Source organism: Patella vulgata, chromosome 9 (genome assembly GCF_932274485.2).
Source record: "Patella vulgata chromosome 9, xgPatVulg1.2, whole genome shotgun sequence".
NCBI lineage: Eukaryota > Metazoa > Mollusca > Gastropoda > Patellidae > Patella > Patella vulgata.
The window spans coordinates 14647043-14664981 of NC_065887.2; the positions used below are offsets into that span (position 1 = coordinate 14647043).

Genomic DNA, 17939 nt, shown 5'->3' on the forward strand with positions numbered 1-17939 from the left:
ATATTATAAAGTCAAATGACTTTATTGTGAGCGAAGTTATGAGTGCTTGATGTTTTGACAAGATAGTCGCGATTGTTAAGTAATAATAAACAAAATCATGACCATCTATTTTAAGATAAATTATTAAATGACGCGGATGTTCTAATCCATTCAATAGCTCCGCCTTCCGATGATCTAGATAATTTGTATAACATTTGAAGCCAGCAAAAATGAAGATGTGGCGCTAACATAATTTGATTAAGTGAAATTATAACGTTCTAAACGTGCCTCGCCTGTTAAAGGGACCATCCCGATTTTAACAGAGTCGTAGATATAAAAGTTTGTGTATGTGTGAAATTTAAGCTCTAAAATATAGAGGAATGGTGTATTTACCTTGTCTCAAAATTTCAGCTCAAAATATTGAGGCGCTTGGACGTCAACGTCAAGACCGTTTAACCGAACACGTAACCCTTTTAAGGTTTCAGGTCAATTTTTTCGTTGGGTGACCTGATAATCTATTGCCGTTCCTTTAGAGGTCTATGCAGTACATGTCCCACGTGCTGTACTTGATAACGAAAGGTAAATTTCACCTACACCTTATCTTTATAAACTAAAAATCTGGTTTTATCCAGACACTGCATAATACAACTTGGGACACCGGTCTCCATTTCCAGATGAAGACTAACAAGTTTAAGTTGTTTGAAAACGTATCACGTATATTGAGTTAGTTGCTCGGTCCTATAAAGGCAGGGGATTTTACGGACTTTTAAAGCAAAATTAAGCAGTTTTATTCTCCAAAATATAATCGAGATTGGCCCTTTAAGTGAGGATGTCCACTACGAAATATATATCAAAAATTATACGAACACCTATAACTGTCACCATTAAAAATAAACTGATAACATGTATCTGGTATTAACGATGTAGCTCTCGACGATGTCAAATATCTAAAACTCCGTTGCCTGGGACACAACGTTATATTGTAATTGTGTCGGTGTTTGAAGAGCGCTAGAGTAGACATTGGGTTGTAATTTCGTTTATTCTTCCTGTGTATACATAATAAAATAGCTCCCAATGAAGGCAAACCGGCCATTTACAGAGGGCAATTTGAGAAAGCGATTCGGCAAATATTGAACGTGTTCTTTGAAGTTTAACTGCCATGTTAACTTTAATTATGTCCTTTTAAGAAGAAAGAAAATGTGAAATCTTTTCATTTTCTGTAGCGCACCTTAATTTAAAATTTATCATATACATGTATGTTCCCAGTTTAAATATTTGGGTGTAGATTATAACCTTCGACATACCTGGATATCATGTTTTCATTAGCTCGGTTAGTGCAGAAAAGTAGGGCATTTCCCGAATAACTGCACTTATACCTCAGTCAGCCCGATTATTTAAAATTTAATTTAATTTTATACAAAAATATGACATCTAAAACATAAAAAAAATGACGTGAATATGTTAAAAATTATATCTCAGTATTACAAAGTTGAGCGAAGAGCGTGGTTATAAGCGTCTGCGGTTCAATCATAAGGTCTGTCAAAGTGTCAAGCTACGTAGTGTAGAACCCAGGCCTGTCTAGCCTCGTGGGTTTCGTCCGTCGTATTCAGTTTCATCCATAACATAGTGTGTAATTTAAGTGGACGTTAAACTCCATTTCTCTCTCTTTCTGAGATATCTTTGTCGTTACATACATGTACTTTGCATTTTGTAGAAATGACATACCTTGTATCGGTTGGAGTTAAACTCCATTTATCCCTCTTTTTGAGTGATCTTTGTCGTTATAATTATACTCGGCAGGTTTGAGAAGTGGATGGTGTTTATATACTTAATAGTATTTTAGTATACTAATCTAGTGAGATTATTAATTTCCCGTATAATGTAGAGAGGGTGGCATAATATTTATATGAAAGGCGATTAGAGACATAATAAGAAATGAAATAAAATGGGGGTTAACGTCCTAATTTACTGCATGACCAACCGGGTTAATTAAGACAGGCATACTGCATGAGGGAAATTTGTTCTGTGCAGGGTCGCTACACCCTACTCTTATTTCGAATTCCAACTGTCAAGGTTTCTTTTACATGCACGCCATTGTATGAACGGGGCCTCGGGTTTTCGTTCAATCCATATGATAAAGAGAAACCACGCTAGATACTCCCGGGGAACGTTTTTTTTTTTTGGCTAACTCCGGGATTGAACCGTGCAACTCCCTGGTTAATGCACCAACACCCTATTCACTGATCCACCATGACTCCCAAGACGGTTAGAGACATAATGAGCCATTAAGTCCCATCAGTATCCATCTTATCACCTTTTTATTAATAAATTTATGAACATGATCCATTAATACAAACACAGGTATGTATTGTACACTGGTTACATGTGGAAACTGGTTATTCTGGGATTAACTTCTTTCGCTCGTTGTCAGGTACGCTGTAAGGTAAATCTGTTCTCTAGGGCCGTGAAACTTGAGCCGAGATGTCTACTTGAGCCGAAGAGATAATTCGAACAATCCCATAATGACCGCCCATTAAATACGTTTGTTGTCCATATCGAGGTAGACGCACGGTAAATAGCCATTATCATTTGACATAGGGCTTTCTTAATAGAGCTTTGTACGCGTATTCTGTTGTTAAACAATTGATAATGCTTTAATAAATCAGTGCTCCTCAAAATTAAAGGCCAATAATAGGACCAGGGAAAGGTTTTTTTTTTCAACTGATTCTGTTTTTATTGTGTGCTCTCCGGTGCAACAAATATTGTATTGTAATGTATTGTATTAGCCTACAAAAGGTGAAGTCGAGCATTTGTACCAAACATGTATGCACTATTTACTTTCTGTCTGTGAATGCAGTGCATCGTTAAGTGTAGCGGCATGGAAGGAAAAACAAATAATTGTTTCAGTAATAAGACGTTGTTGTTGTTTAACCCTGGCCCATTACCAAATTAATAGATAAAAATAGGTTTTAAATAGGCTCAAATCGAAGTGAACAAGTTAGTAATGCTATATTCATGGTTTAAATCCTGTCATGTCAAGCATGAAAACTATGACCCCTCAATCAAATTTTATCCATTCTGGTCATGGTAAATATCTCCTGGCATGAGGATCATGTTGAAATTCCTGGTTTCAAATTCCAAAGGAATGTCCGAAACCAGCTTAAAAAGTCACAGCTTTGTTATTTTTTCATTGATTCAAGGACGATAATTCAACATAGAAAGGTATGCTGTCTGCTTGCCATTTGGCTGCCAGCTGTTTCTCCGATACGGAGTATGAACTAGTGTGGTATATGACTCGACTATGACCGGTCAATAAGGAACGTTTAACCGATTCAAAAGCTTCTTGTGACTGATGTTTTAACAGTAGGACTACCCAGTATGCTAGATCGGTAAGGTGTTTTCTATTAAAACGATTATTTAGCTATTTTAGAGACGAATCGCTCAGGTAAACATGAAGGTTATCTCCGACAGGTCGAGTGTTCTGTTCATTGTTGTGACGTGTGTGGATAGATATGTGTGTTTTGATGATAAACACGTTTGACATGTCACCGTTGAAACACACTGTTTGTCTGAATCACATGTATGTATTTACCTATAAGGTATACACACATATGTTTTAAAGTTGTAGCTTCGGTCATATCAAACTTATTACTGTATGTTACTCGTTATAAGCTGGGATAGAGAGAGAGAGCGAGAGAGAGAGAGAGAGAGAGAGAGCGAGAGAGAGAGAATTTGGGGGGGGGGGGGTCCACTCAACAATTCATTTCGTCGAAAATAACATATTGTTTCAATAATTCGTTAGCGCGTAGAGGTGGGGGGGGCATGAGGACCCGGAGAAAACCCAGAAGGTTGGGCAGGCGTCCCTACTCCTTTTCACGAACAAATTTCGGATCAAAACCAAACCAATGACAGAAATTATAGTCTAGAGCGCACGCGTTAGACCATTCGGCCAACCAGTTTCCCCTCAAAATCCGTATTTTTTATAAGAAGAATATTTCCTATTATGTGGGTCCTATATTTTCATCCAAAATTATAACAAACCGTTCAAATTTAGATCCGTAGTGTTTCTTCGTAACAAATTGACATTGTACCTATAATAAACAGCGTTATAAAGAGGGTACTCGTTTCAAAACTTATGTAATATAACAAACAATCGTGTGTAACATGTCAGTCACGTGTTTTATACATATGTATATACAGTAGTAGCGGCTACATCGATTAATACATGTACCTGTAATATGACATATTGGTATTACAGTATACTGGATACACTGATATATACCTACAATAAGATATATATACACGTACATACCTAGAGGTATACTGTGTATATCACATAACTATCTGGTTTACAATATTTATATAATAACCGTTTACTTTTAATACTAAAAGTTGCCACAAGGACAACTCCGTGTGATATGAGAAAACGCGGGTGGGGGGGCAATTCGAGTGCGCTTTTCATAATCTCAAAATACTTCTAGAGAGAGAGGGGGGATGGAGGGGGCCTCGTTGCAGTGGGATGGGGGAATCTTAGGTTTTAGGTTTTCACCTTAAGCTTGGGATTGAATTGACTGAATTTGTGCCATTTCAAAAAAGGTTAAATTCTAAAGTCAAATCCCACCTATTGTTTAAAAGATGTAATTCACCATCAGTTTACTTGTTAACGAAATACCGATATGGACCTTTAAATACAACTTCATGACCTTCATGCTACGTCTAAACATGGCTTGTATTTGTTATATAAACACATGAAAGGGCAAGCATTCTGACATATTTATATAAATAATTTGTCAAAATACTCCTAATACCTTTACATGACGTTTCTAGTTTATTTTTATGTTATGTGTCTTGACTTCAGTCATGTTTATCGATTTCCGATGCAGCTCAAATATTTATACAAGATCTACGTTGATGAAATACTATGTTCACATAACTTCATTCACTAGTAAATCTCTGTTCTGAATAAAAGTAAAAGTGCTTTTAGGAGGCAATTCACAACTGCCTAGAGCAATTTGCCCAGGACACAGACGTCTCCGGTCTGACTTTCTTAACCACTGAGCAATCAGATGGACCCAATTTGGTGTGCCTTGGCGATATCGATGTTCGTGAGTATGGCGCTTGCTCGCTAGTCTTCGGGTTTGTGTGTGAGTGTGTGTGTGTGTGTGTGTGTGTGTGGGGGGGGGGGGGTCCAGAATCTGATTCCTGTATTGGCCGCGAACGCTTCTCGGGAACGTTACCGAAAACCCAGGCCATATACGAGTAGGGCATTCATAGTCCAGTCCGGCGGGGGGGGGGGCGGGGTCCAGAATATCCTCCCTGTATTGGTCGTGAACGCTTCTCGGAAACATTATCGAAAACCCAGGTCATATACGGGTAGGATATAACACCCTCATAACACACTGCAGGGCATAGACCCGTATTCATTAGCCCAGTCGAGACAGAAAAGTAGAACTTTAAGCCCCATTTCATTTCTCTTCAATATTGAACAAGTATTGTTTCAATTTTCATCAAGAACCAGGAAGAAAAGCTTCAGGGTCAATAAAAGTCGATGTATCCTAATTCTATCAGTTTTATGTTAGTGGATGTAAATTGATGTTTCTCTTTAAGTTTTATTACAATATCTACTGTTCTAGTCACGCTCGCACAACAATACCATAATTCTATATCGATATTCTTCAATTCTGTGTAAAGAGGTAAGTATACCTCTTACTGTAACGAAGTTTCAGACGCATAAAACAGGGGCTATGAAAGCATGAGGACTGTGGAGGTAGTCCCCCTTCACCGCCTTCCCGACATGATTGTCACGGGTTGGAGGTCTCCCAGCAGTGTGCTCTATTTTGAATTCTGTGTCGAGTGGACGTTGAACCCCTTTTCTATCTCTCTCTCTTTTTATTTTGAATTTCAGTTGTCAAGTGGCATGGAATTTTGTACATAGGACCCCGGGTTTTAGTCCCATCCGAATGACTAGACGTGGTTCCTTGCTAGGTCGTTCATCCTTCACCACTACCGAGTGGAAACATCACTGGAAAATCCCGCAAAACATTTTCAGCCAACACGGGGATCGAGAGAGAGACATATACTGCAGACAAACTAGCCCATTTTGTTTCTAACATTTGATATCTTTATTTTAATAATTCGCTTGGTCACGGCCAGTTGGAGAAAACCGTAGAAACCGTGAAAAACCAACGAGGTTAGGCCCATCTACCGACCGACCACCAACCAGGAATATCACAGTGTGTCTCAGTCACTTCAAAACACCTCTTTTCTGTTTACTATTACTAAGGATCATCGATTAACAATGTCTATGTAAAAGTCGTTCAAATCATCATTATTATGTAATGGTTGTAACCATAAATATTTATCGATTTCCATAACATTCCTCTACTGTTGATCATCATCATAAATGTTTAAATAGGTCCCTGGGAAATAAATAAAAGATTCATAGTTTCCGATTCATTGATTATGTAGTTTAAACAATAGTTTATTGCTGAACGTGTATAAAAATATATAGGACGAAACACCAAGGTGTCGTATACGCATTGTCGTGCTCGTAAAATAACCCTTAAATAAGATTAGGCTGAACAAAGTTAGGGATATTTAAATAGACCCGATCCGTCCGCATATATCTGGGGCATATCAGAAAGCATTCAAGATATTTTCATTAAACGATGTACATACCTAGACTAATTTTCCATTACAACGAATGTTAATTATGAAAATCAAATGTTGGGGAGTTTCCGTATCGTATACAGAACGAAATACTTTATATGGTCATTAATTTTATGATATGAAACCCGACAAATGAGGTCAACCATCAATATCCTGATATTACGTGGTATGTAATACCCTTCTATCTTTTTATGTCTGATTTCATGAATATTATTAATTAAGACTATATTTATACGGGGTTATATGATACAGACTGTTATATTGATTAACATTAATCTGAGAACCATATCTTATCTGAGTTATAAAATCGTTATTGTACATTATTATACGGGTACCAGGAGCCTGTGATATTATAAATACAAAAGTACAACACTTGCTCAAATGAGAATTGGTTTCAGGTGGTCCAGGCAGAATAACCATACCTTTGGGTGACCGCTCGGACGAATTGCTTGCCCCCCATCTCCTTATGTTTCTCAAACACAACTTTTCTGGCAGATTACCTACCTAGCAGACGTTAAGCACCATGAACGAATGATCGCCAGAACATGGATTCGGAAGTTAAAGCTGTTAGATAGGAGATAATTTCTAGATTAACAATTGATCTGAATTAAGCATCTTTAATTCTTTGTTCCAAATCTGCATTTGTACACCAAAATCAATATTTTGGGTGTAATTCTACATTTTGTCTTATTCATTACGTCTAAATATATTTGAAGATCTTGGAGTATTCCATGTAAATGTCAGCCATTACGATAGTTATATTGGTTATGCTTAATCTAAGATTAAGATCGTAATAATATGTACATGTAACACTGGGGGCTAATCATTATATCTATAATATCAGAGGTATCAGAACATTGCCATCAGTTGTTTAACGATTACGATGCTGATCGATCTTGGAATTGGGTAGTTAGCGCAATCCGGGAAAGGGATCAATAATGGACTGAGCAGGGACATGTGAGCATGGTAGAATCGGGGGCCCCAAAGAGAGTAATGTTCTCACTTCATTTATGGGGACTTTTAGTCATTGCCACAGGATATACATGTATTCTAGAAAGCGCCATTAACAGTTTTTTTTTCTCGAAATATTTCTCGCGCCAGCGATGTTGTACTAGATAGTAGTTTCATCAAACACCAATTCTCCAGAGGAACGAATCCCTCCTCCTTTGATATTATGTTATTATTTCTATATTTTCTTACAGTGGCAATATAATATGTATGTGAGATCACGGGGTATTCAAGTAGGCGCCCACATACATCGATGTTTGATTTGCCGTGTAGTACCATTCATCAAACACGCTCAACAAATTCATGGTGTATGAATGACCTAATATAGTAATAATGACGACATCATCCTTCAAGATGAAATGGTTTTGACTAGTATTGAATGGTCCGTAAGCTTTTAGAGCAATTGTTTTTTATCGATCAATGATTCAATCATAGGGTCTAATTCATCCAAAGATGCTACAAATCCGTATATGAAACCGTACATCGCAATGTTTGGACGCCAAACCATGATTTGTGACAGACATTGACCACTTATAACCCAATTGCATTTGCATATATAACATTCATATATGTCTAATATGTTTGGCTATTGATAACCAATGTCGTGTAGTTGAATTATTTTACAATAATGATCGACTAATGGTACTTACTGAACAACTATTTATTCATATTCATTTCTCATAATAGACAACCATTATGTGGTGTCAGTGAATGCTACGGAAATGGTCAGTTGTTATAAATAAAGCACAGAGTGTCTTCATACAACATGGTTTTCTAGCCCAGTCGGTGCAGAAAAGCCTGATATCATTTCGCCTTTATAAAAAGCAGTGATGATTAATTTAAAGACGCTAAATCGCTATTCGTTGTCACCTAGAAATGGACACAAATGGGTCGGTACATTCAATCGTTTTTTTACGCCCACATTTTCATGTGGACGTATATTGTCGTCGCCCCTGTCCGTCCGTCCGGACGCCCGTCCGGACGTCCGTCCACAATTGTTTGTGAACAGTCTACAGGTCACAATTTTTATCCGATTTGAATGAAACTTGAAATATAGGTTTATCACCCTAAGATCTCGGTTCCTTTCGATATTGGAATCTATCGGACCGTAACTTCATGGATTATGGCCCCTGATTGTACGAAAAATCACGTTTTTGGCTTGTGAACACTGCAGAGGTCACAATTTTTATCCGATTTTGTTGACACTTGAAATGTAAGTTTATAACCCAAAATCTCGGTTCATGTCGATTTTCGCGCATATCGGACCGTAACTTCCTGAATTATGGCCCCTGATTGTACGTAAAAACGCGTTTTTTGGCTTGTGGACCCTATAGAGGTCATGATTTTTATCCGATTTAAAAAAACGTATTATTATATCACTGTTACACCCTAAGTTTCGAATTTCGTGAAATTCGTCCCAAAACTGACAGACAAAATGGCCGCCCCGCGTTCTCAAATTGCGTAAAATATGGTATATCAAGGTTGTGGACCCTATAGAGGTCACAATTTTTATCCGATTTTGTTGAAACTTGAAATGTAAGTTTATAACTCAAAGATCTTGGTTCTTTTCGATAGTTGCGCATATCAAATTGTAATTTCCTGAATTATGGCCCTTGATTGTAGGAAAAATCACTTTCGTTTTAGCTTGTTTTCTATCCATCTCTCGAAAATGTGGGCGTATCCTGCCTGGCAGCCGCTGGTTTTCGTTTTTACTGTAATTTCTAATCAGTTATGTTCAGCAAAATACGCGAAGAGTCTGAAATGAAAGACAGTCTTTGGAGTCGTGTAATTCCAGTCTATTCCAATCGACACATGTTTAGATCAATTAAGTCGGGTTTGCAATGTCGAAGACTGTGGATGATATTGAGTTAAAGACTTGGCTCCTTTAAGACTAATCTTATTTGGGGTTTGGGGTGTTATTCGTTTGATAATCAGTATTTTATTTACGCTATTATATTTTAAGCACCTCCATTCAGAAGAAGGAAGTATGTAATATAATATAAGTATGATTAATATATCACAAAGCGGATGGTAAACACACCGGATCGGAAATATGATTAAACACTGTTTGCTTTCCGTACAAGTAATCAATTAATAGCAATAACCTCCATATTATACAATATTTACTTATCTTTCTAAATGTCCGATGATAAATATCATTTTAGTTTTTGTATTTTAACCAATCATTAATCAATGTACTATGGATTAATACATAAAATCATAACAGCTTTGTTTTGTCATATTAAGTCAAACATCCACTGAAGTCCACGGTCAATCAATTCAAATCTGACTTGAACACTTATCTGTTAGTATTATATTATTAGACAGAAAGGAAGTTGGCGCATTATACATGGACATATTATTGTTATTTTTGGATTTAATATCAATGCTGTATAGATTAAATTACACACATAAAACCAAAACAGCTTTGATATGACTGATGTAACTGTCATAATATGATATATACTTATTTGGTAGCGGTATCTCATATATTATTACTTGACCCGCATCCAGAGAGAGATATTTAGAGGATTGATTGTCTAAATTTTGAATTCCGGTGGCGTCCATGTCACTCTACACTACAGGGTCTGCATTGTGTGATTCAGATACATTTAAAAAATATAAGCCCCAACCCAACCCTGAAACAAAACGAAGAGGAGTGGTGTTATTAATATGCCCCTAGCTACAAATGGCCACGGTTGTTCGGTGAGTATGGCACCTAGCCCATTAACCAGGAAGGCCCGGATATGTTCCGTGTGTTTGCCGAGTGAGTTCCTTGGGTTTTTTAGTCTTGTTTATAATTTGTTATCGGTACGTGGATGTAGGCCTAACCAGGACAAGCCCTGGTCGTTCAGCTTGGGCACTAACACCGACGTACTATTGTCAGCAAATTAAAAAGGCTTTAATTCTGCCTATTGCAGGTCTTTTTGTCTGGCTTCAAATGTTATATAAATTATTATTTAGACATTTATTCACATGGCAAGCCTGTAATCAACTCTCTAGAGCATGGGGTGGTGTCACGATTAACAATTAACGTTGTTACGATAATAAACAATGTATGCCACATCTTGTCAAAACGTCAAACAGTGATAACTTCGCTCAGAATAAGGTAATTTAAACGGAATTTTCATTATAATTTATTTTGAATTATCTATTTTGAAACTCTTATAGTTTATCTAAAGCTTACATAATCCATCTTTAACTATCCTCTAGCAGTTAGAAATCGACGTAAGGGTGGGTCGTTGTTAGGGCTAAAAATAAGAAAAATAAGATGCTAAACCCTGTTTTATTTTTACGCTACGAAATACATTTAAAAGATTTAAGTCTCAAAATGTTAATAAAATGTTGAGACGTTGTTGCCATCCTTCCTGATTTATGAGATACCCTATTGCAAATGTTAATTAAACCAGAGTGAATTTTCTACATTTGTTACATTGATTGATAATATTGCATGACATTTAACAATAATAATAAAAAGAGGGAAGATTAGATTTCCCAATGTTGTTTCTCCACGAAAGTTCAAAACCCATTAATATACACCCAATAACTGAGACGTCCAGTTACACATCCATTGGTGTGTTCGGGAATTTGAACACAACGGGTGTGGGGGCGGGGTCCAGGTTTGAGACAACGCCTATTGTTAAAATCGAAGCTCTCAGACCATATTTATGCTCATTTAGAGGAGAGTGGGGTTCAAACGACAGCAATGCTTCGTTCGAATGTTTGTGTTACTTCTATGGGCATCTTGCTGCACAATAATTCAAATCACATCCGTTAGCATATTACATAGTGCGGTTCACTGTTTGTAATGAAATGAAATGGGGTTTACCGTCCTACTGTTCTGCTCCGAACTGAGCTAATGAAGACGGGCATACGTCATAGAGTGTGCTGTGGGGGAAATTTTGCCCGGACAGCGGCACTATGGCCTACTCTTATATCGAATTCCAATTACCAAGGGATCGTTTACGTGCATGTCAATGTATACACGAGACCTCGGTTTTCGTCCCATCCGAACAACTAGACAGCTGCCCTTGTCAGACCCTCCTTCCTGCATCACTGACAAGGGGAAACGAAGTCGGAAAATCTCGATGGACTTTCTCGGCCAATGCAGGGATCGAACACCGGAACTCCAGGCTAGCGAGCCAGCGTCCTATCCACTCAGCCAGCGTCATTGTTTGAAGTTCTTAGAACTGTTCTCGGCATTGTTTGAATTAAATTTTTTTAATTGTATGTTCATTGTACATGTTATTTTATTGAGTTTATACAGAGTGCAAACTTTTGAGCTGGTGAAGTAAGAATAATGAAATGAAGATCTATAAACATTTTGGTTTGGCTGACAAGAAACGATAACGCCACCCTCTGGGAAACTTTCAGCGGTACCTCACTGGTTTAGATCAAAATAAAATGTCTAAATAAGTCGACTAGTGTCATGTCGACTTGAGTTTTCTGATTGTTATTTCGATTAGTGATTAGGTAAACTTGATATGATTAACTTTTCGTAACCAAATATTAAACGGAAGTCAGTTTGTTCACTAAAGTTTCGATTTCAATTTAAACAGCCAGCGGTTATTATCAATCTTTATCACTCGAAGAATTCAAATGTGAACTGTTTTCCCACTTGTTAATGCAATTCAGCACATGAACGTTGATTAAATTGACCCGTCTCATTATTCAGATTGATTCAGACAAGTATCTCATTTCATAATATCTATGCTATTATTATTTTTACTCAAATCAAAGTATCTGCTCATTTTAAACGTGCGTGTGTAGCTACACAATTAAATGTGCATTTTAATAATTAAACTGCATGACAACATTCATTTAAACCGGCATTCGAATTACACCTGAAATAAGACACGACAGTGGATTACTCCAACAAGCCTATTATTATCGATCGAGCAGGAAATTTAGAATGAAAATTTAATAAGACCAGGTTTCTTATAAAACATCGTTTTATCTTTTACACAATGTGCAACATTTTCCGTTGCTATGTAAACAAGGCATTTGTACTAATGAACTGAACTATAGTATAATTGCTACTTGTATAGAATTTGTATAGAAACTTGTCTTTTTTTTTCCTTATGTGAATCAAGTAGGCCACGTCATTAAGATTATACGATAAGAATATTTTTAAATGAATTATTAAAAGCTTAAAGGGAAAGTACAAACAGAAACCTATGCTTTATTAATGGTTTTCTAGTTATTTTAATGTACATTACACGAAGAGAGTTCTAAAGCCATGTCCAGGCGATCATACATTTGTCCAACACATCATCGTACATATATGTTCAAAATATAATTATATTTTGTACAAAACATCATCATTATACATTTGTTGGACATGTAGATTTGTATGGAGTATGAAGTAAAACAAAAACAACGTTGATGACGTCGGACATCACTCATTGTTTCAAAATGGAGGTTCCTTGGTGAAAATAGACCTTAAGTGTCGAAAGAAGGCAGATGTTTAATATTATTTGTCTGATAACACACGAGAGGAGACTGTTATAACTACTTTGATAAAAACTGAATCCACAATCAAACCTCCTAAAAATAGGCTAATTTTACGATTAGCAGTAAATTAATCAAATATAAACGACAACTGCTTAATGCTTCAGATCAAAGATAAAGGTGGGACTTGTTTTTAAATACTTCAAGATTATGTGAATAAAAAGGTCGACTGGACAATATTATCTGAGAACAACCTTATTGAAATTTCACGTTAAAGGTACATGATCAACAACGCAAACAAAAAACCAAGAAAAAAAGATTATTTTGTGGCATCTCGAGATCATGTAGAAAAAAAAATAGTTGTGTTTGATTTATTTGGATGGGATCGTCTTTTAGACATATGGAGTTTAACGTCCACTCGACACAAATTATTTGGGAGGCTGGGGATCCTCCCGGGCCTTCCCGTTTAACTTTTGAAGAGACTGCAGTACCTTTAAATCCACAATCCTAATGTACCTCGCGAGATTGTCTAGATAAAATTATGTTTAATTACACAAATTGTAAGAGGTGATCTTAGCTGTCACCCAGTCTTATTATTTATTTACAGTATGTTAAGGTGAAATCAAGTACACATATTGATTATCTTACAGTATTTATCTTATTATCAGCACCTGTTTTGTCTACACACACACCAGGGTATTGTCGTGTCGAACAATGGACGAAAACGACATGGATGTTGTTCGTGGTACCGATGTTTAAAATTAAAAGCATGTCATGTAGAGCATTGTTGTTGTTCTTTTTTGTTTAGAGACTTGTTTTGGGGTTTGTTTTTTCTTTTATTTTTGTTGGGGGGGGGGGGTTAACAAATTCAACATATCTTTGTAAACACTGAACGAAATTTAACTATTCAAACTGATATCCATATAATAGCGGCGATTCAACTTTCACAAGATTGTGGTTTTCAATGGATTACAAGTGCTTCAAATGCTGATCGACGGCTTTAAGGTTTTAGGGCATCAGAACTGATTATATCTGACCGTGCAATGGATGGGTGTTATTTCGATCGCAAAGCTAGTCTTGGTTATCGAAGTTAAATTTATCGCAAGTTATCTTATGGGATTATCAATATGATTTAGTCTTTAATAAAAATGTCACTTATCGCCGTTATCATGGAAACATGTTGTGAATGTCTTATCGAAGTTACGTACACTGCATTTCTAGTTATTAATTCTATTGTGATTTATGTATTGTTTTTTTTCTGTTATGTTTTCAGGTAGAGAAAAAAAGGAATAATGAGGGAACTGGTTCGTTTATGTTTACTCCTGGTGTTGGTTCATAGATCAGAAGAACAGAGTAAGTTTCTATGTGTCATTGAATTTCATTAGACTCATTTTATTGTCAGAATTCCAGGAACTGGTCTCAATACAGCAACGTAAACTGGACATGCGTTCAATATAAATCGATAACGAGTTGGCAGTTCTCACTATAATAATTAAAAACTAGATAATGTAAAGGCAATTTTCTGAAAATTTCATTCAAATTGATCCACTATGAACCGAGAACTATGCGAATGAAATTTCTGCCTAGCCTCGGTCATCATTACTAATGTCAGTACGATAAACAGCATAGTCTCGATTATCCATTTAATCGTTTAATCGAGAAGGAAAGTTATGCAGTAAATCGGCTCACAATCCACTTAAGATCGCAGGCTAGCGATGCCATCTAGAGTTGATTATGGTCTGGATAAGTTAATTAATGTCTAATTAATAATTTAGATAACATTTCAGGCCTAAAGAATGACCTGCAATAGACAGATTTAGCTCTTGCATAATGTATGTTTAATTTGACGTAAATGTATTTGCTCAAATCACGCATAATTTAGGCTCGTTTTAAGGGTGTTATCTGCAAAGAGTGTCTACTGTTTTCGTTGGTGTTATATAAGTGAAGTTGGGTCATCTGTACTTGGATAGTTAGGAAACTGGATAATATTAATTCAAGGGTGTCGGAATGTCTCCGAATACGTCATGTGTTGAGACTGTTGCAGAGGCACCCAAGAACATAGTGAACCCTGTTAGAATCCCAGTTACTTGAAGGGAGAAAGCTCGTGGGTTGAAAATGAATTTATTTTGTCTCTGGCTTTTTCATGTTTATAATGGGGTGATTCGTTGACAGTTGGGATTAGAGGAAGCTGTAGTGAAAATTGACAAGTTACAACCCCCCCCCCCCCCGACCCTCTCGCTCTCTCTTTTGCATTGTTTCCGTGCATAACTATACTATATAAAAATAACCATAAATTAGCCTTGAAAGGACGACTGGATTCCAAGCAACCTTAGTTACTCCACTTATTCAAAATCTTATAATAATTATAGACTCTGGGGTGCTTGAAACTCGGAGTGAAAATAGCGAAACTGTGCTTAAACACTTGGCAGGTTAGTGGGTCTATTTTAGAACAGTAATATTATTTTAAGAAACTGCTAAAACTATAAAAATGCACTTACCATAAGTTATTTTTATCTAATATTTCAGTTGCTAGATTATTAAGTAACCCATGTGCTAACGTAAAAACATGCGGTGAATGTATACAGACGGCAAGTGTATGCGCGTGGTGTCCAGATGAGGTAAGGGGAATAACTCTGTTTTATTGCGTGGAATTTCAGGATACAGACCACTTGTATAAATTTACCCAATCATTTCATTTCAATATTAATTCTCGTATCCTTGTCCGACATTACGTTTTCGTCAGTTATTGTTGAGTGGAACGCTTATTATCAAATCGCGAGCCGCATGTGTTGATTTATTCCTCTAAGGCTTGATCGAGTTTCACCCATTGTAAGTAGCGTCGTCAATATACATAATAAACCCCTTAATTCTGTTACCTCTCCGCCTCAAACCTAGCTGAAAGTGTAAAGACATACCCTCTTCATCGGGTATAGGTTATAAACTCAGTAAAAACGCAATGGTGGTGATAGGTGGCCGTGGGAGGGTCATTCGATAGGGAGATTGGCTACAAATAACACGGACTAATATATGTGGTGAACCGGGCCCTTTTTTGAAATAATTCGTATGCATAGATAGTGAAAAATTAACTGATTTAAATTTTTTTTCTTTTTGTTCTTAAGAAATATCACACATCCAATACAAAAAACAACATTTTATTATGTTCCATTTCAGAATTTTCCTCGCCATTCCTCGAGATGTGAACTGTTTGACCATTTTGAAGCGACTGGCTCGTGTCCTACAGATAAGATAGTTCATCCACAATATAAACTAGAGTTAGTCAAGGTTTGTTTTTGAATAAACTCATCATTCATTCAGTAGTGTTGTATGCACAGCCGACAATTCGCACTCGGATTCTGTGTTTGTCACTGTTTTATTAAAACACAGTTCTTATTTCGCTTCTTTTTTAAAGTTTAAAATTTGGTTTCTTTGTTTAAAGTACAAAATTTCGTTTTACATGTCTTCACTACGGTGTAGTGGAGGCCATCGAATGTATAAAAAACGGAACGAATAATAGATCTGTATTTAATAAAATTGTGTTTGACGAAATGTGCTATCAGGAAACAAATATTTGTTTACTAGGACATTGGAGGCTTTAAATATAACAAATTCTGGGAGATTTGAACAGATTTAAAGCCATTGATCCTTTTTTAGTTAAAACAATATCCAATGAGGTATTGTCATTAATGACGGACTAGTTCTATGGGGTTAAAGTTTTATTTCACTTTGAGTCAATTGCTGAACACTATTTCTCAGAAAGCAAATCGACAATCAAAATTAAATTTAATCACACCTGTCAATTTTACGCAAATCAAAGCGACCTGAAATATTGACGTCGTTTGAGACAAAATATAGACCTTGCATTTTCCCCTGCCACGAATTAATGGTAGAAAATAAACTCACAATAGCACCAACCTGACTAATGACCAATTCAAATAATTTATCATCTCTGTCTTGTCCCACCAATTGGTCCGCTACTGTTAGCTGCCCTTGGTAATATAGCCGGGCATTGAGGTGATGGCCAATGTGATAAAAGACGGTTTATATCTTCTATATCAACTTTAAATCACGTTTGTATTTTAAACGCCTTTTTCCCTCATTTAGAATGATGGTGTTGTCGATGGTGATAAAGGGAAGCAACCCGTTCAAGTTCAACCTCAAGAAATCAACCTTAAAGTCCGTCCAAGTAAGTTTAAAGCAATTTAAGATTTGGGAAATTAGGGGTCTTATTGACGAAAACTCGAATCATTTTCCTGCCCTGCTCCACTAACAAGGAGTAACCAGACTGGAAAATCCCGAGCAAATTTCTTTTAATCGAACGCAGGAACTCAGCCTGGTTAATGAGCCATCGTTGCACTCAAGTAGCCATCTGGGGTGGAAATCATAAAAAGTATTTTCTACGATACGTCACACCCCACTCTAGACATTTATTGCACTTAACTATGAAGAAAATGTCTAATGTCCATTAATATTTCTCTTTCTTTTTTTCCAGATCAGCCTGTTGATTTAAAACTTGTATTTAAACAAGCTGCGAATTATCCTGTAGATATATATTTTCTGTTAGATATGTCGTATTCAATGATACGTGAACGAGATGCTCAAGCTAGATTGATTAGTTTAGCTGAAGACATGAGTAAGTTGATGTGGTAATGACTATATATATATATACTGACTGCGAACCTTTCAATCGCATTTGACTAATTAACTACAATTTTGATGAAGTCGTTTATACCGCAAAATCCAACGCGGTCGAAAGATGAATTGGCTTTATTTTACTTCAGTTGAAAACTGGCCCACATGCTCTCTACACAGAGAACTATCTACTTTGAGCGTAG

The 17939-nt window shown here is 36.6% G+C and overlaps 1 protein-coding gene across 2 annotated transcripts in view; it reads left to right on the top strand.

Annotated features, from left to right (window-relative positions):
- LOC126831903 (integrin beta-1) overlaps window positions 1–17939 on the top strand; it is a 52417-nt gene that overhangs the window by 14591 nt on the left and 19887 nt on the right. Inside the window, exons 1-6 of one of the 2 annotated variants that reach the window (XM_050562564.1) lie at window positions 3234–3368; window positions 14381–14460; window positions 15634–15725; window positions 16279–16389; window positions 17209–17290; window positions 17597–17737. In XM_050562564.1, the coding sequence (XP_050418521.1) occupies window positions 14400–14460; window positions 15634–15725; window positions 16279–16389; window positions 17209–17290; window positions 17597–17737 (487 nt within the window). In that variant the 5' untranslated portion in view covers window positions 3234–3368; window positions 14381–14399. Of the gene's footprint in view, window positions 1–3233; window positions 3369–14380; window positions 14461–15633; window positions 15726–16278; window positions 16390–17208; window positions 17291–17596; window positions 17738–17939 lie in introns of those variants that run through there. The other variant, XM_050562563.1, reaches the window with a different exon arrangement.